The sequence below is a fragment of the Eufriesea mexicana genome, unplaced genomic scaffold (assembly GCF_001483705.2).
Source record: "Eufriesea mexicana isolate 0111107269 unplaced genomic scaffold, ASM148370v2 scaffold8039, whole genome shotgun sequence".
NCBI classification, from domain to species: Eukaryota; Metazoa; Arthropoda; class Insecta; order Hymenoptera; family Apidae; genus Eufriesea; species Eufriesea mexicana.
The window spans coordinates 343,220-362,532 of NW_016915818.1; the positions used below are offsets into that span (position 1 = coordinate 343,220).

At 27.1% G+C, this 19,313-nt stretch overlaps 4 protein-coding genes across 7 annotated transcripts; 1 reads left to right on the forward strand and 3 right to left on the reverse strand.

Annotated features, from left to right (window-relative positions):
- The first annotated feature begins 917 nt into the window (after positions 1–917).
- Positions 918–2,536, forward strand: LOC108552769 (succinate dehydrogenase [ubiquinone] iron-sulfur subunit). Its single transcript, XM_017907428.1, has 5 exons — positions 918–1,124; positions 1,378–1,634; positions 1,804–2,101; positions 2,186–2,308; positions 2,399–2,536. Exons 1-5 carry the CDS (start codon positions 918–920, stop codon positions 2,534–2,536), a joined length of 1,023 nt encoding a protein of 340 aa, XP_017762917.1.
- Positions 2,537–3,246: 710 nt separating this feature from the next.
- LOC108552778 (ovarian-specific serine/threonine-protein kinase Lok) lies at positions 3,247–5,249 on the reverse strand. Its single transcript, XM_017907441.1, has 7 exons — positions 5,085–5,249; positions 4,640–4,915; positions 4,303–4,559; positions 4,038–4,241; positions 3,783–3,956; positions 3,548–3,712; positions 3,247–3,465 (listed from the first exon to the last, which is right to left on the reverse strand). Exons 1-7 carry the CDS (start codon positions 5,230–5,232, stop codon positions 3,247–3,249), a joined length of 1,443 nt encoding a protein of 480 aa, XP_017762930.1. The 5' UTR covers positions 5,233–5,249.
- A 1,323-nt stretch (positions 5,250–6,572) lies between these two features.
- Positions 6,573–8,575, reverse strand: LOC108552779 (ovarian-specific serine/threonine-protein kinase Lok). The gene is made up of 7 exons (XM_017907442.1): positions 8,411–8,575; positions 7,966–8,241; positions 7,629–7,885; positions 7,364–7,567; positions 7,109–7,282; positions 6,874–7,038; positions 6,573–6,791 (listed from the first exon to the last, which is right to left on the reverse strand). The coding sequence occupies exons 1-7, from the start codon at positions 8,556–8,558 to the stop codon at positions 6,573–6,575; spliced, it is 1,443 nt and encodes a 480-aa protein (XP_017762931.1). The 5' UTR covers positions 8,559–8,575.
- A 1,220-nt stretch (positions 8,576–9,795) lies between these two features.
- Ube2g1 (ubiquitin-conjugating enzyme E2G 1) lies at positions 9,796–12,616 on the reverse strand. 4 transcript variants are annotated; one of them, XM_017907430.1, is made up of 6 exons: positions 12,528–12,616; positions 11,345–11,447; positions 11,117–11,214; positions 10,859–11,037; positions 10,655–10,777; positions 9,796–10,575 (listed from the first exon to the last, which is right to left on the reverse strand). In XM_017907430.1, exons 1-5 carry the CDS (start codon positions 12,571–12,573, stop codon positions 10,697–10,699), a joined length of 507 nt encoding a protein of 168 aa, XP_017762919.1. In that variant the 5' UTR covers positions 12,574–12,616; the 3' UTR covers positions 9,796–10,575; positions 10,655–10,696. The 4 variants fall into 4 exon arrangements, with proteins under 4 accessions (XP_017762919.1, XP_017762923.1, XP_017762920.1 ...); XM_017907434.1 differs by lacking the exon at positions 12,528–12,616 and adding an exon at positions 12,337–12,512; XM_017907431.1 differs by lacking the exon at positions 12,528–12,616 and adding an exon at positions 11,848–12,329.
- Positions 12,617–19,313: the final 6,697 nt, after the last annotated feature.

The window sequence follows — 19,313 nt, forward strand, 5'->3', positions numbered from 1 at the left end:
CAGCTTAATTTCTATAAAGAAGACTATTTCTTCGCGGGGGTTAATCCATTATGACTTGTTTGTAGCGAATGATAACTTCTGACCCTTTAAGAGCTCACGATATTTATTTTCTGTTGTGAAGTGATACAGCCATAATATAAGTAAAGTATTCAAACAAATATAATTTATTGTTTTAACATTTGAAATATATTTGTTATTTTATGATGATAAAATGTTTATAACAGTACTTGTAATTAATTTTTTGAATACCTTGATAACTTATAGAAAAAGTAGTAACAAAATTAATTACTCAAAATGATTGACTATGTTTGTAATAGATAAAAGTATATAAATTTTATATAACTGTAAGACTTAGAAAGTAGTTGTATATCAATATAAAAATAAGTCGTAAACAATTTACCTAAAAAGGAAGATAGTAAGAGTTATCTGTTGTTATTATAAAAATAAATATTAACGTCGCATATCCATATCGAGTATGTACGTCAGTAATTTCTTGAAACAAATGAACTTGATAACGTATTTTTATCGTTGAAAATAGTATATGCTAACATGTCATTTGTTTTAACAAATAATTGTGAATTTATAACCGTATGATTGCATGTTTGTAATTGCATCATTTTCAATACGTATATACGTTTTTCGAACCAACTTTAATCGGAAAATATATCATATAGTTATTTTTATTCCATTATTGCAATTTTGTAGTATTATATAAATTGTACTATACGACATTTGCACTTTTAAATTGTCAGGGAATAACTATGAAGTTCTTTCGAACGATGATATTTTGTTTCTATCTTAACTAAGAATTATACAGTCGCTACAAAACGAAATGATCGAATGATTATAAAAACGAAATATGCCTTTATAATCTCAAGTGACGGATTTAAAAGGCTTCTCATAAAACTTCTACAAGTATGTTCGACTTTAACATCATCAGTCATGCAAGCCAATTGTGGTCTTGTACAATTGCGTCTCTTCGTCGAGGCACATACAAAAATAGCTGTTTTCGAAGCCATAGATTTTTGTCCAGTGGAAAAAAGGTGGAAAAGCAACCATACGAGACAGAAAATATTATTAGTGCTGAAGCTGCTATTGTAAAAGATTGCAAAATACCTCTAGAAGTTAGTATTTATCAGTGTTAGTCAATTAATGAGAAATTTATCACCAAAAGCTTTTTTCGTTTCCTTATCACCAAGGAACAAATTATCTTTAAGTTTCGAAAGTTATAAAATTATGTGAAATATGTTATTTTTATACATTACGTACACATGTAATATATTAATTTCAATGTAATATAAGATACGAATTAGTTGAAAAATTCTAAGGAATAAACATAAGCAGTTTGAATGGCACAGCATATTATTTAATTTTTAGGCACGAAAAGTAGAAGCAAAGCCAAGACTCCAGACTGTTCGGGTATATCGTTGGAACCCAGAAAAACCTAATGTAAAACCATACATGCAACAATTCAGTGTGGATTTAAATAAATGTGGTACAATGGTATTAGATGTATTGGCATTAATAAAGGCAGAACACGATCCCACGTTATCCTACCGAAAATCCTGCCGTGAAGGAATTTGTGGAAGTTGTTCGATGAATATAAATGGTGTCAATACCTTGGCTTGCATCACGTAATGCGGGAAAAATAATATTTTTGTTTAATAATGACGATGTACATATATTATAGGTTTAATTATCGGCATGATTATTTGCACTGTGTTTAAGTCATAATAACTATTTAAAACATATTCACATCTTTCTTATTACAAAGCCGTATAGTACCCTATTTTTTATTTTTAGAAAAGTAAAGCAATCATCGAAGCCTATAGTCGTGTATCCTTTACCACATTCATACGTAATTAGAGACTTAGTAACGGACATGGAGCAATTCTTGAAACAATATCAGACTATTGAACCGTTTTTAAAACGAACTGGAGAAGATAATTTTCTCGGTTTAAGACAAATTCTACAAAGTCCAAAAGATAGAGAAAAACTTAATGGCTTATATGAATGTATTCTTTGTGGATGCTGTACTTTCGCCTGTCCACCGTATTGGTGGCTTGGTGATAAGTTTTTAGGTCCTGCAACGCTTTTGCAGGTAGATTGTTTTAAAAATGCAATATTCCAGATAGTAATTTTTGATACATCTATTATTGTAAAGTAAAATATTTTCATTGCGCAGGCTTATCGGTGGATTATAGATTCACGTGACATGGGACATAAAGAAAGACTAAGTAAATTACGTGACTTTTATTCGGTATATCGATGTCACACTATTTTCAATTGCACAAAAACTTGTCCCAAGGTACGAAATATGCATAACTCAATAAAATGTAGAAAATAGGAATTAAAATATTATTAGTAATTTTATTATTATATAAATAATTGTTTGAAGGGTTTAAATCCTGGAAAGGCAATAGCTCAAATAAAAAGATTGTTAGCCGGACTTACTAAAAAAGAAAGACCCGACATGGAGACTCCACTTCCAAATCCATGTCATGGCGAAGAAGAATATCCATGTAGAGAGGAATAAATAGAAAACGAAAGTGTGGTTAATAAAATATTGTTCTTGATACGATCTGTAGTTGTATATAAATCGGTTTTTCCTATTATGTATAATGTTTTATTTGTTTTGAAATTAAAAATTATCAGGATATAATTTAGCAACAAATTAAAAATTTTTTAAATTTATATATACAAAAATTTTAGTAAGGAAGAAGATAATATACATCATTAATGCATTTTTTAATAATCATAAACATACAAAAATGTAAAATACAAAAATAATTTCTTATAACTACTATTTGTACAATGTTTTGGTGCATACCAATCACAATTTTTTATTAATATATTTTTAATTTTACTATAATATTTATTCTATCTAGATTATAATTGTACTTGTAGATTAAATCAATTTAAAGTGTAATTACTTTAATCTGATTTTCTTATTAACTTAATGAAAAATGAAGTTGAACATTTGTGATATACTTAAATGTAGATTGACTTTTGCTAACTGAATAGATTACCGAGTAAATAATCAGTTTATACCATAAACAATATTTCATTTGTAACAAATAGATTAGAATTTAGTGATTCTTGAAATGTTATTAAAAACAAACAAAAAATAATACAAAATTAAAAAAAAAAAAAAATTTCTGCAATTATAATTTAACAAAGTTAAATTTAATGATTAATTTAGAAACGTATTTTATTTATATATTACATAAATTTATGCATTTATAATTATATTTCTAACCTCGCTCTTTTTATTAAACTTCGAAACTGTTCATTTTTACATTGAACACTGTTAGAAATACTTTGAGGTGCTATATTTTCATCATTTTCTTGTGATAACAAAGAATCAACAGTGTCACGAAGATCACGGTCTTGTAACCAAGGATGTAATAAAACTTGTTTAATTGAAATCCGTTTTTTTGGATTAACCGTCATCATACACTTGATCTAAAAAAAGTAATATTAGAAAGTAAAATTATTTTTATTCATATAACTAAATTTAACAATATTTCATCACATAATTCTATACCAAATCAATAGCTTTATTTGAAATGTGTCCAAATTTTGAGGAAGGAAAACAATAATATCCTCTTTTTATTTGATCTTGTAAACTAATATTTTTGTCTTGACAGTTAAAAGGCACTGAACCACTTAAACAAGCATATAATATTACTCCCAAACTCCATACATCAACCTAGTAAATTTAAAAATATAAAATATGAAATTTTATTTCTTGTAGATATTTATTATGTGAATAAACATACTTGATTCGTATAAGAACCACGTCCAATATTAGACAGTATTTCAGGTGCAACATACATAGGAGTTCCACAAAATGTTTTCATCATAGTTTGTGCATCAACTAACTTTGATAAACCAAAGTCTGATACTTTTGCTAATGTAATGTCTGAATTACTAGCTAATAATATATTTTCAGGCTATAAACACAGTTACACAATATTTATATGTTATATGTATTTAAAATAAAATATTATATCAATAATTTTTACAAAATATACCTTCAAATCTCTATGAGTAATACCACAATCATGAAGGTAACTAACAGCTAATACAACTTGATAAAAAATTAATTTTGCATATTTTTCAGATAATCTTCCTTTACTTTTTATTCTTTCAAAAAGTTCACCACCTTCCATCAATTCCAAAACTATATACACAGCTTTTGGGGTATCTACAATTTCTTCCATTCGAATTATACAAGGCTAAAGAATAAAATACATATTAATATATTACATAATTTTAGTAACTTATATATTAACTCACATGTTTTAAGGCTTTTAATATTTTGACTTCATTCATAATCTTCTCAGGATCATTTAATGGATGTTTTTGTCCATTTGTTGTGCCACCTATTTTCATAATAGTTTTCATAGCAAATTTTTTACAATCAACTTTATTAAATACCATTTTAACTTCTCCACATGCTCCAGATCCTAACTTACGTGATACTGCATATTTATTTTTGAGTTGAGGAGGTAAGTTATTACTTTCAAATGCTATTGTACTCATAAATACATAAACTGTTGCAAATGTTGTATTATATAGTATAAATAAAATATGAAACTTAGGGACAGTTTAATAGAATAAAAAATACACTTACCAGTAATAGCTGATTGTGCTAAAGATATTATATCATTACTCTCGAGTATTACTTTATTTCCACGACCTACTTTCTTTTTATTAACAAATGTGCCATTCTGACTTAAGTCTTGCAAATATACTATGACGTCATTAGTATTACCATCAATAAATTCTCTAGTTATTTTAAAATGAACTTTACTTATTACACAAAGCCATTTTGGCTTTAATTCATTATTAGTTACACAAACATCACAATTTTCTGATCGGCCAAGTGTATAAACATCTTTTGTCATTTCTATAAAAGTAATTATTTTTGTTTTATATCATTCACAATTGAATAAATTACATTTATAATGTAATTAATAACAGAAATTATACATTATACATTCAATTATATTATATAATATATATATATAAACATGAAATAATACATAATATTGAATAATTATATCTATTATACTTACCCATTGTTTTGAAAGGTAATTTAATAGGACATAATCTGCCCCATATAGTCATGACTTTTTCTTGTGATAATTCTTGTGTTTGAGTTAAACATACTGAATCCGCGTTTTGTGTATCAGGTAATGTTAAAACAATTTGTTCATCGTTCATAATTATAAATTACTTGGTTTAATAGAAACCAAAAATGTTTGGAAACTACGTCAAAATTCTTGATAACGAAAAATAATTAAATTGAAAAGGAATGAAACAAAAACAATACTACTCATAGCAAAATTGATCGCAATTGTTGTATAAAATAATGTTTTAAAACAATATCATATTTATTTTTGACGTACATAAATTTTAATTTCGAAGATATTTCATTACTTTCTTTCAAAAACTATGTTAGAATACAACAAAATTAAGCTTTTAATGCACTGCCTTAACCCATAACGTAACATATAATGTAAACAAGCACATGAAACTGACACTGATTTTGAAGGAAATTGAATACAGAAATTTGAATCTCTCATGCCGATAAATTAGGCATCTTCTATATCCACTTAAAATGTTTTAATTCAATATACCTTTATATTATTTTAACAAGTATTTTTATTATGAATTATTTATCACAATAATTTTTACGTATGTATGTTTTCTTGTTCTGTAAATCCGACTAATTTTTTGTAATTATATATCTAATTGATTAAATTATAGAAAAATTTTCCATCATTTTTATCTAGTTTTTCTATTCAAAATTGCATACATGTAAATATGTACATATCGAAATCAAATATTAAACATATTAATAGTGTTGTATACAATTAAAAATTACGATACCGCTAAAAAATGTAGAATTGTATCAGTAAATGTATTTGCTATTTATCAGTTATTTTTATCATTAAAATAATATTTTGTGTTATCTATTATTATACATTATTCTGCTTTGTAATTTATTACTTATATACGTGATTATAAATTTTTTTATTCTTTGATGCCAAAAATTTAGTGTTAGTCATATATTGAGTAAGAATGTGTACAAATTTTTATTATATAAAACAAAATATAAAAGAAAGTAATAATTTATGAAATCAAAGAAATTTTATTTAAATATATTGTAATCTATTCAAAATAAGGTATTATTATTTATTATACATAGATTGTACTTGTAGATTAAATCAATTTAAAGTGTAATTACTTTAATCTGATTTTCTTATTAACTTAATGAAAAATGAAGTTGAACATTTGTGATATACTTAAATGTAGATTGACTTTTGCTAACTGAATAGATTACCGAGTAAATAATCAGTTTATACCATAAACAATATTTCATTTGTAACAAATAGATTAGAATTTAGTGATTCTTGAAATGTTATTAAAAACAAACAAAAAATAATACAAAATTAAAAAAAAAAAAAAATTTCTGCAATTATAATTTAACAAAGTTAAATTTAATGATTAATTTAGAAACGTATTTTATTTATATATTACATAAATTTATGCATTTATAATTATATTTCTAACCTCGCTCTTTTTATTAAACTTCGAAACTGTTCATTTTTACATTGAACACTGTTAGAAATACTTTGAGGTGCTATATTTTCATCATTTTCTTGTGATAACAAAGAATCAACAGTGTCACGAAGATCACGGTCTTGTAACCAAGGATGTAATAAAACTTGTTTAATTGAAATCCGTTTTTTTGGATTAACCGTCATCATACACTTGATCTAAAAAAAGTAATATTAGAAAGTAAAATTATTTTTATTCATATAACTAAATTTAACAATATTTCATCACATAATTCTATACCAAATCAATAGCTTTATTTGAAATGTGTCCAAATTTTGAGGAAGGAAAACAATAATATCCTCTTTTTATTTGATCTTGTAAACTAATATTTTTGTCTTGACAGTTAAAAGGCACTGAACCACTTAAACAAGCATATAATATTACTCCCAAACTCCATACATCAACCTAGTAAATTTAAAAATATAAAATATGAAATTTTATTTCTTGTAGATATTTATTATGTGAATAAACATACTTGATTCGTATAAGAACCACGTCCAATATTAGACAGTATTTCAGGTGCAACATACATAGGAGTTCCACAAAATGTTTTCATCATAGTTTGTGCATCAACTAACTTTGATAAACCAAAGTCTGATACTTTTGCTAATGTAATGTCTGAATTACTAGCTAATAATATATTTTCAGGCTATAAACACAGTTACACAATATTTATATGTTATATGTATTTAAAATAAAATATTATATCAATAATTTTTACAAAATATACCTTCAAATCTCTATGAGTAATACCACAATCATGAAGGTAACTAACAGCTAATACAACTTGATAAAAAATTAATTTTGCATATTTTTCAGATAATCTTCCTTTACTTTTTATTCTTTCAAAAAGTTCACCACCTTCCATCAATTCCAAAACTATATACACAGCTTTTGGGGTATCTACAATTTCTTCCATTCGAATTATACAAGGCTAAAGAATAAAATACATATTAATATATTACATAATTTTAGTAACTTATATATTAACTCACATGTTTTAAGGCTTTTAATATTTTGACTTCATTCATAATCTTCTCAGGATCATTTAATGGATGTTTTTGTCCATTTGTTGTGCCACCTATTTTCATAATAGTTTTCATAGCAAATTTTTTACAATCAACTTTATTAAATACCATTTTAACTTCTCCACATGCTCCAGATCCTAACTTACGTGATACTGCATATTTATTTTTGAGTTGAGGAGGTAAGTTATTACTTTCAAATGCTATTGTACTCATAAATACATAAACTGTTGCAAATGTTGTATTATATAGTATAAATAAAATATGAAACTTAGGGACAGTTTAATAGAATAAAAAATACACTTACCAGTAATAGCTGATTGTGCTAAAGATATTATATCATTACTCTCGAGTATTACTTTATTTCCACGACCTACTTTCTTTTTATTAACAAATGTGCCATTCTGACTTAAGTCTTGCAAATATACTATGACGTCATTAGTATTACCATCAATAAATTCTCTAGTTATTTTAAAATGAACTTTACTTATTACACAAAGCCATTTTGGCTTTAATTCATTATTAGTTACACAAACATCACAATTTTCTGATCGGCCAAGTGTATAAACATCTTTTGTCATTTCTATAAAAGTAATTATTTTTGTTTTATATCATTCACAATTGAATAAATTACATTTATAATGTAATTAATAACAGAAATTATACATTATACATTCAATTATATTATATAATATATATATATAAACATGAAATAATACATAATATTGAATAATTATATCTATTATACTTACCCATTGTTTTGAAAGGTAATTTAATAGGACATAATCTGCCCCATATAGTCATGACTTTTTCTTGTGATAATTCTTGTGTTTGAGTTAAACATACTGAATCCGCGTTTTGTGTATCAGGTAATGTTAAAACAATTTGTTCATCGTTCATAATTATAAATTACTTGGTTTAATAGAAACCAAAAATGTTTGGAAACTACGTCAAAATTCTTGATAACGAAAAATAATTAAATTGAAAAGGAATGAAACAAAAACAATACTACTCATAGCAAAATTGATCGCAATTGTTGTATAAAATAATGTTTTAAAACAATATCATATTTATTTTTGACGTACATAAATTTTAATTTCGAAGATATTTCATTACTTTCTTTCAAAAACTATGTTAGAATACAACAAAATTAAGCTTTTAATGCACTGCCTTAACCCATAACGTAACATATAATGTAAACAAGCACATGAAACTGACACTGATTTTGAAGGAAATTGAATACAGAAATTTGAATCTCTCATGCCGATAAATTAGGCATCTTCTATATCCACTTAAAATGTTTTAATTCAATATACCTTTATATTATTTTAACAAGTATTTTTATTATGAATTATTTATCACAATAATTTTTACGTATGTATGTTTTCTTGTTCTGTAAATCCGACTAATTTTTTGTAATTATATATCTAATTGATTAAATTATAGAAAAATTTTCCATCATTTTTATCTAGTTTTTCTATTCAAAATTGCATACATGTAAATATGTACATATCGAAATCAAATATTAAACATATTAATAGTGTTGTATACAATTAAAAATTACGATACCGCTAAAAAATGTAGAATTGTATCAGTAAATGTATTTGCTATTTATCAGTTATTTTTATCATTAAAATAATATTTTGTGTTATCTATTATACATTATTCTGCTTTGTAATTTATTACTTATATACGTGATTATAAATTTTTTTATTCTTTGATGCCAAAAATTTAGTGTTAGTCATATATTGAGTAAGAATGTGTACAAATTTTTATTATATAAAACAAAATATAAAAGAAAGTAATAATTTATGAAATCAAAGAAATTTTATTTAAATATATTGTAATCTATTCAAAATAAGGTATTATTATTTATTATACATAGGCAAACAATTAATCACAGTATAAAAAAAATTAATTTGTTTCAGTAATAGTAAAAACATTTTTTTATCTTAGATAACATAAGTAGAATGTAGGTTCAATGTAATAGACATTTTCCACATTGTAGAATTTAATTGACAGTATGAAATTATATGTAGTCGAATAAAAAATTTGAATGTATCTATGATTTTGAACCGCAAGTTTGAGTATACAAAAAAGGTAGAATTTAACAATCACTCCACAAACTGGCACTGGTTAAAAATGTGTACAAAGTTTCTGTAGCCATATACGAAATTTTATGTTACGTTTACTAGTTGTAATTACTGGTATATTTCTAATAATATTGTTATTTGCATTATTATCACTTTAATTAGAATTCGTTATTTTGGCAACTTACGGTTCAACGGAAATTTCACATTTCTTTACATAGCCGCGATTGTACAGCTTAATCGACATTATATTTGCCGCAGTTACAATTAATTCACATATATTTTGTTTCCATATTTTACTGGCATTACATTTAACGATTGTAGCATATATATACCGTGTATTTGACTTTACAAAAATTTATTTATGTATATTTACGAAAGTAAGAAAATACGAAACGCCACTAAGGAATTATTATTCAATAATAAACGTAAACATTTTAAATTACAGGCTTTTAGGTGTAAAGGGTGGGGCTAACTCTTGAGCAGGAGGAACAGGGAAGTTAAGTTTATAACTATCAATATTAAGGTAATAATCGTACAGATAATTTTTTTGCATTATGTATATGTGTAAATTAGTTTTTTAGTTGTTTATTATGTAAAAGGTGAGCTGCATGTATTTCCTTTATGTTCTTCGTATCAATGGATGGTACGTCAGTAGCGGTGGTATAAACTTCATAGAGATGTGTGACTATCTTTTATTTTCACACATTCTCTGCCTCCCTCTTTCTGCTTAAGAATGGGTCAGGCTATATCCGTTTTTAGTGGCACTGTTATCCATTAGCTTAATGCTGAGCATCGGTTTCTTTCTTACAGTGCTTACGGCTTCCCTGTAGAGAAACAAGAGATTAAATATACAAATTAAATATTATTTAAATCTTTAAGTTGTAGAAACATTATACAACTTACCAGAATTAAATAAGTCTTTCCATTTGAATAATTGTTCATCTCCTACATACACTCCTCTTGGCTTTTTCTGACACACCTCGCCACCTTTCTTTTGAATTCTGCGTAACTTTCTCTCCACTCTTTCTGCAATATTTCAATTAATATTGATAAAAGTAATTGAAATATGTAATAATATAAACTATTTTAATATAGAATATTACTTACGGCAGCATCCACATTAGCAGGACTTTCATCGTTAGGATCTGCAAGCATACTAATAACACTTATGAGAATAGTCTCAACTGTGTGAACTGGTAACCACCGTTCTGATGCTTTTTCATAGCCCCATTTATCATCTCCAGGTTCATGCAAAATCGATATGCATACAGTACCATTCTTCTCGACTACAAATGTAGTATTATATTTTGTTAATTTTTATTTTGCATATCAATGTATGAAAATCTTTTAAAGGGAAAGACTTACTGTTTGGATGCCATATTTCTGTTATAAATTTCATTCTTGGTGGCCTAAGTGGATACTCTCGTGGAAACTGTAAATGTGCTTTGAAAAACCCACCTTCACTAAAATGCAAAAAATATTTAAAAATAGATATAATATGTATATGTGGGATTATATCTGATATTTTAAATTTATAATACAAAAGGTTATTTTATTTTCCTATATCACATAATAAACAAAATAATAACTCACTATAATGTGTCTGGAGGTCCAATAATGAGTACTTCCCACTGATATATGTCATTGTCATCTATGAGCCCTGCTGAAAACCCTTCTACTGGGTTTTTATTTAATTCTATAGAAAAGAAAAGAATTTTAATTAAATACTTGTATTCTTAAATAATTTTCTTATGAGAAATAAGCTTTAAAAGTACTGCCTGTTAGTAGTTACTTTGCACACATTTTACATTGTTTTTCAAGTCAAATTTAAATAAAATTATATTTATATCAAATGCAGAACAATAAAATAATACAAAAGCACTGTAAATATGCTCGAATCAAAAAGCACAGAACCGTTTAAAAATATATGTAGTTAATTATAATTTAAATTGATGACAATGAAAACATTTAAATAAAATCGTTAACATGTCACGAAACTGCACATTAGTCCAATAGGTTGAGAGAAACACTTTTGTTATTTAACATGTATAGGTTAGGTTAAGTTGAAACGTACTAAATAATCTTCAAACACCCACGGGTTTGTGAGTCAGCGGTGACATGATATTTCATATAAAATTCAATCACAAAGCTTGATTACTGCACGAAGAACAAAGCGTAATAAACGGTAGAAATAAATTTTAAAGCATTTCATTGTTTCGTCGTTGCGTCAGAAGTAATACAGAAGTTATGGTTCGAAGAAGATTGACCTTCGGTGGTCGTTGCACGGCATGGTTTTCTCTATCTTTTTTTTAGTCCAAACCGCGTTGTATTCGGTGACGCGCGAAATGCTATAAATAACATTGCCTGCAATTATTTTCGGTAACAGCGAAGCCTTCGCTGTGCATGAAAATTATTCACAAAATAGTTTTGACCCGACTCGGATAACTATGAGTAAACGCAATATTAAATGCTAGGTTAAACTTATTCATGGGAGGCACACTACGGTTCCGTAGCCGTATTGATTTTCACGCCCTAATCAGGCGCAGGGCCATCATGAGATTACGGAAGGCTCAATTGGTGCTCACATAAGGTTACAGAGGTTTCGAGAAACCGATATCTCAGCAGAAAAAATGTTCACAAAGCCAATCTCGAGGGTCGAAGCACAACGATGACGAGATCGCACGAGTTTGGAGTACGAGAACGGTTCCGGCTTTTCGTTGAGCTCGAATTTGAGGCACCAATCACACTTAGCACTTATACTGCTTTTGCTGGATACCTGCTAATTGTTTTCGTAGTAGAAGCGCGGACTGTGGCTCTGACATTAATAAAAGTTCCGTTAAATAAGACTAAAGCTGAAAACAATCACTTTTGCTTGACTGGAAAGATGGCTAGGTACGTCGCGGAAGCAGTGATTGCGCATGCGCTACTACTTAAACATATGTTCTTCCGTCTTTCCTATGCGCCGGTCTGATCAAACATCTACGCTCTCTGTTGGATATTTTGCAAATATTACAGATCAAGGCATTCCTTGCTATCGATAAGTAATTTCTATTATTTAAAAGATAATAAAATGTCTATGAGAATCCATGAAATATTACCAACTGTTAATATTATAAATTGTCTTTCTCCTTTATCATGTTAAAAACAATCTTTTACAATTTTTACTGATTTCAATTACACGTTTAAGAAATTAGGAATAACTGTTTCCTTTTTTATATGCATGATGAATTATATTAGAATATAAAGCTATAGGATAAGATTTAAAATATTACTAATTTGTAAAATTTACAAGAATTAAATAATTTCAATGAAATGCGTAACACACATAGAAATAAGTTTTTTTTGTAACTCATAAATATAAAATAAATAAATAAAATAAAGAAAATATTTTATAAATAGATATTTTATTATTAGCATACCTACAGATGATAATGTGAAATTTGATATTCATTTACTTTCCTATTAAATAAATAAAATAACAACTATAATAGAAATAATAATGAAAATACAACAGTTACATAAAGATTTATTCAATATTATAAAAGTTGTATTTAATGATTGTTTAAAATATTTAAAAAAACAAGATTGTGAATATTTCTATACAGTTATGAATTTAGGAGGTGAATAATTTTTCTATGCGATTTTTATTTCTGAACGGTTGGTTCTGTTGATAACTGTCTAGGTTCAAAAGGATAATTCAAAGAATTAACACCAGGCGGATGAGAAGAATATGTAAAAAATTTCCATCTAAAACTCTGATTACAAGTTACATGTATGGCATATGATTATTGTTATCGACTAAGAACAGAATGCTTTTGCGAAATTTTGTGTGCAATGACTGAGTATAATAAACAATGTTGTTGAAATCGATCATTATAACGAGTTTATCACACGTTCAATACTTCTAAACTTAAACAGTTATCAACAGGATCAGTAATTCAAAAATAAAGAAATGTAGAAATAGTACCGATGAAGTCTTCCATCTACTGAAATCGAGTCTGTTATAAATCTAATATTCATCTCTGTCGTTTATTGAGGAAAGATTATAATATATGTGAGTAACTATTTATTAGATGAAATGCTCTCTATTTTTTAATTTCTTTGCATTTTTATTGTCATATTAAATATAATGGTTTAATAATTTTTTGATTTCTCTTTTTTTCAAAATTATAGATATACTCAGCAAATTATTAATGTGAATCGAATAAAGTAGTTTGGAGGTCATGAAAAATGTAATTGACATTCTTGCTAAATGTAATTATAATGAACAATTGACAATTAACGATCAATTATGTTAAAAAGACATAAAAGTTAATCTTAATATAAATTTTTAAAAATTATTTTGTACATTTTATTGTTTAATAGTTAAAAGGAATAATAGAATGAATCGATGTATAATTAGCTGAAAATCTAGGAAAAAGGGGAACTACGAAAAAATGTTACTGTGCACTAATTGAAACGAAAAGGCAAATTCATCCACTGCGACACGAAAGAGTCGATACCAATTAGAGCAAAGCTAAAAAGAGGAGGAAAAAATTGGATATTTGAGAGTCAACGTGCAAGAATAGTTTTGATTTAGTGGTGTATCCTTGCCTTCTCAGCAATTGAGTTTCGTGATTTATGGCTTAATTTTGATTTTATTTCATATTTCAAAATATAATATAATCATAGTTTACTCATTGACGATTGCCATGTTTGCTTTAATTTATGTGTATATTATATCTTTATAAATTGTAATTCTGTTATGCAAAGCAAAGCATTATACGATATTTGTCTGGCTTGAAACGTATGTAAAAAATTTTTTATTTTATAAATGAAAAATTTTATAAATGAAAAATTTTATAAATGAAAAATTTTATAAATATTACAACGTATATTATACTGTTATTAATGCTTATAACATAAGATTTTTTATTTTTATTTTTAATCATACTATTAAACGATTAAAAATTATAATTTTTTAAAATTTTGTTAGAATATTTAAAAAGTTTATGTAAAAATATACTTCACAAATTAATTTGAAAACTATTTCATTTTTGCATCTTAATGAATTGTTTTTTAAACCCTATTATATGTTCTCTTGTTTACTGTGATAATATTTCTTGTTAGCTTGAACTATTTGATTTTTAATGAGTATATTATAATTTTCTGGTCATTGTTTAAGAAGCTATTTTTCAAATTTTACATATTTGAAAATGTTATGCAGTTTATGTGAAAATAAATGATTTCTATATAATACAAATTGTATATTAAAAATTAATTATAGAGTTAATACAAATATTTAGATATTTAGAGTATCCCTTAAACTAATTTGTAGAAAAACATTGTTTAAAACAATTTATAAACAATAAAAGATTGTATATATTAAAAATTTAATATTTTTGTAGAACAGCTTTTTTATTTCCACCAAAAAGATTTATGATATTTATATGCTAAACTTAATTTAAAAGTTATTGCAATTGAAAGTTTTCGTATTTAGAAACTTAATCTTGTTATATCCTGTATACTAAATGAATGAAAATCATACTTTTATAAAGGAAAAAATAATTAATGCAAGAGAGAAATTTTAAGGTTTTGATAAGTCTTTTTTTGTTTTATTATTCTGTAATATAAGATACATTGTCCGACAAACGATTATACAGACGTACAATATCCAGCAATTCGTTTTTCCATGTATTTTACAGTGACGTCGAATGCACTTCCACAGTGTTCAATTTCTTAACTATTTACAAAGTATTAATTCATTTTTATATTTGTTACATGACACCAATTCAAACGATAGGTTCATGGTATTTTTTAATTCTCCTTTCGTCTTTCCTTTTCATCTGTTTTTTTCACATACACTCTCTCCTTTCACATCTTTTTACACGTATACTTTTTCAGAAATCGAATATTGTTACAAATAAGGGAATCTAAAGTATAAAACAATAAATAGGATTTTTGTTTATTAAAAAATATTATTATGGATGTATACAAAATTTTGTTCTGAAAAACAATGTAAATTAAACGTGGCAATTGTTATTATAATTTATTTATGTTCATTGAATTTTTGTATGTATTCAAAACAATATGTATATCAGGATTTGAAGAATTTGGAAACAGTCATCTTTTGTGTATCGTTTTTTCTTTTAATCATTTCTTGTGAATATAAAATAATAAAATGCAAATAAAATTGTATTGTGGTGTTTAGAACAGATTTACAAAAATAGAAAAATTGTTTGTTTGGAAAAAGTATATCTTATTATGTAGCTAAAAAAAAGTAAAATAAAAGATGTATAATTAAATTTGGATTAGTCTTTCTAAAACATGTTTAAGCATAGAGCTATAATTATTTATAACTCTTTGAGTGTAAAAAATAGATTATACATTAAATATATTATATAACATGTAATATAAATACATAATAAAATAAATAACAATAGATAAAATATTATAAATTACCAAATAATATGTTTAATTTTAATGACTTAACTACTTTGTTAATCTTACCATCTTTTTACAAAACTTGATAAAATTCTCTCAGTTTTATATAAATTATAAATACTTTGACAAATGCAGTGAACTTATTTGTCAAATAAATGAACCATTATATTACATACACACGCATGCCACATTTACACCCATCACTTTTAGACAAATACGGCAAGGCAGAAAAGGAAGAAAAAATATCCGATTTAATCATTCTCGATAAAAACGATAATGAAACGTTGAAGTTCGTGAGAACGTCTCGTAATGTAGGACATAAGTTTTTCTGTACAAAGATTTACATTCCGTGGAACAGATAATACAAAACTGCTACAAAGTGCACGTGACTATCATTTTCCAGAGCATTAAGAGACCACGATTATTTCGTACGAAAAATCTTTATCACGTATTCTAACGTATTCACTTGTCTTCAATTCTTCTCGTTTCTAACCTCTTTCAAATTCACTTTTATCGACGTGGAACTCTTGCTTGGACAAAGTCGATCGAGAGTGAAAATAGAGATTCAGGCCTAACGTCTTAACGATATTTCACTAACATTAAACGTTAACTGTCGGTATTAATATCGTACAACGTTTAATATTATATACAAGGTAACATAGAAAAGTTACAGCGACGTCGCTGTGCCTGCGGAGCTCGATGTATCTTAGCGACGCATTGTCAATTCCGATTTTACCATTCCCGCTCGTCTCTTACACGTTACAGCTACAGTCGTTCACAAAAGTATTCGAATATTTACAAGTATATCTCGAATTTTTAATAAATATAACACACATATTGGACTCAGATTTCAGAAATAATACTATAATTAAGGTTGGATATAGTTGTTGAAAATATGCGAAAAACATGATAAAATTAAACAACAAATATAAAATTTAACGATACATTGACTGCGAACATACTTTTCATTAAAATCACGAAAAAATTGAAAGCGTGAATTATTTTTGTACCAGTTTATGTTAACATTAAGTTGGACCATCATTGGTAGATTGAGTACCAGGCAAGATGTTATCAAGAAATGACAAGCAGTGTTTTGGCTGAGGAACGCTAGATGGCACTATCATGCTTTGTTTACCTGAAATTTATTAAGACCGTATACGCGCTGTGATTGAGTGCGAATGCACTGTCAGGTGCATGGTATCGTGGCATTTTTCAACATAAAAACTGAACATCATAATCATGCCGCGTGATACTTAAACAATTAATTACAATGTTAATAATCTCTTGTTCTCGTGCATTCTTTTCTGACCTCTCTAAACGGTACGTTCATATTCAATGTTTCATAAATTCCTTATTTGTTCTTAAATTTTTTTATAACTGCATTCACACGTTCTTAACACTTATATCTTACTTCAGGTGCGGTATTATTATCGAAGTTTCGAATTCAACGAGCGCATTTTATTTATCAAGAATTTGAGGCATATATATTTGAATAATTTTATGAGTGATTGTAATTCAGACGACACGGTTTCTTGATCAATTCGGTAAGTTTACAGCGTTTGTGCACTCGACAAGTGAACTAAGGAAGTACCCATTGATTTAAGGGTTAGATTTTCGGTGAGGATGCGTAATTGTGTGGCGCTGCCTTCGGTTATTACCGATTGAGCAAAATTATCAAATCAGTCAGAAAATTGTATCGTCTGAACTACGTAGCTGTTAATAACCAAATGGTATTTTGTTTCGAGGATCGAATTGCACTCGTGAGGATGTCGAGTTACGTTCGAATTACGTTATGTTTGCAATTTTGTGGAGGATTCGCTGGTTACGGAAGGACGGCAGAAGCAAATCCCGCCGATTCGACAAAAATTGGATCAGCGCAAAACCATTTTCCACTCTTTCTCTTTTATTCTCCTCAACGTTCTCTCTGTCTAACCTCATGATTCATTCTTCAGTTGAGCAATCGACGAACGTATTTTCTTTGGTATTCCGTGTCTTTCGAAATTTATTTCGCAGAAAATATGCAAATTAGTATAGATATATACAGATTATCGTTATCGAAGAAATGAATACTTTTTCATATTTTCGTTTCGATTACGGTAATTTTCATACAAATTTCTTTTGTTTTTGTATTTTCCTTCGCATAGAAATGCAGAGGGTCTGCAAATTTAATTCTAGGGAGTCCAAGAATCGTTTTATACAAACTTGTTATTAATTGCGAATATTTTTCAGTGTAATTGACTTTTTACTCATTGACAGTGTCACTGTTGAGTCTGACCATCTACGAAATCCAAGTGGCAGAGATAAGTATTTTTATATTTGGTTAATTTTAAAAACCGAATTTTTAATTGATTATCAATGTTGATTATTATTCTGTTGCTTTTTCATCCTGATAGAATGAAAATATTAAATCCACATATCGAAGGAGGATCAAACTCGAAAACTAGAGTCTATTAATCAGAAATCTATTGAATGTGTATTTCTTCATTTTTTTTTCCTTTTTTTTTAGTTTGCAGAACTGTCGTACTAAAGTTTCGTGGTGGTCGACGAGCGCTTTGAGTTCAGTCATATTTCCCTGAGGAACGAGGAGAGAAACCAGAACGCAAGGGCGTGAAATCGGGAGACACGCAGGAAGAAAATCTTATGAAATAAGAAAAATCGAACGGGGGATTTCTCTAATGGGAATTCTCATTGAAGCCAAAGATAGCATTACAGGGAACAAACGGCTTCCTTTTTGCGAGTTATTATTTTGCGAACTTCGTAATCGAATTTCTACAGAATTTTATAGAAATAAAGTAGAAATGGAAACCAGTCATGTTTTCCTCTTTTGCACTTTTATTAACGTTAGAACTACTCGTAACTGAACTGGCTAACGATAATGAAAACAGTTATATATTTTCAATGGAATGTACAAAAACAGTCTTTTGACTAGCTTGACAATTGACAATAGTGTGATGGTGAAAATGACAGAAATAAAATTCAGGAAGATTCTAAGTTCAAAAAAATTTACTAATTAACACTAGAACTATCCATGTGTATCTAAATACGGTACACATATATGATAATAGTTAAAATGAAAATAAATAAGTAGAATAGTATATATACATATAATATATAATATACTATAATATAGTTATGTAAC

Coding starts and splice junctions, on each gene's coding strand:
- LOC108552769 (XM_017907428.1), top strand. CDS start 918: ATGTTCGACTTTAACATCATCAGTCATGCAAGCCAATTGTGGTCTTGT. Junction 1,125..1,377: donor ATTGCAAAATACCTCTAGAA/GTTAGTATTTAT, acceptor TTTAATTTTTAG/GCACGAAAAGTAGAAGCAAA. Junction 2,309..2,398: donor GCACAAAAACTTGTCCCAAG/GTACGAAATATG, acceptor AATTGTTTGAAG/GGTTTAAATCCTGGAAAGGC.
- LOC108552778 (XM_017907441.1), bottom strand. CDS start 5,232: ATGAACGATGAACAAATTGTTTTAACATTACCTGATACACAAAACGCG. Junction 4,916..5,084: donor ATTACCTTTCAAAACAATGG/GTAAGTATAATA, acceptor TTACTTTTATAG/AAATGACAAAAGATGTTTAT. Junction 3,713..3,782: donor GTGGTTCTTATACGAATCAA/GTATGTTTATTC, acceptor TAAATTTACTAG/GTTGATGTATGGAGTTTGGG.
- LOC108552779 (XM_017907442.1), bottom strand. CDS start 8,558: ATGAACGATGAACAAATTGTTTTAACATTACCTGATACACAAAACGCG. Junction 8,242..8,410: donor ATTACCTTTCAAAACAATGG/GTAAGTATAATA, acceptor TTACTTTTATAG/AAATGACAAAAGATGTTTAT. Junction 6,792..6,873: donor CAAATAAAGCTATTGATTTG/GTATAGAATTAT, acceptor TACTTTTTTTAG/ATCAAGTGTATGATGACGGT.
- Ube2g1 (XM_017907430.1), bottom strand. CDS start 12,573: ATGTCAGAGCCACAGTCCGCGCTTCTACTACGAAAACAATTAGCAG. Junction 11,215..11,344: donor GGACCTCCAGACACATTATA/GTGAGTTATTAT, acceptor TTTGCATTTTAG/TGAAGGTGGGTTTTTCAAAG. Junction 10,778..10,858: donor CTGCTAATGTGGATGCTGCC/GTAAGTAATATT, acceptor GAAATATTGCAG/AAAGAGTGGAGAGAAAGTTA.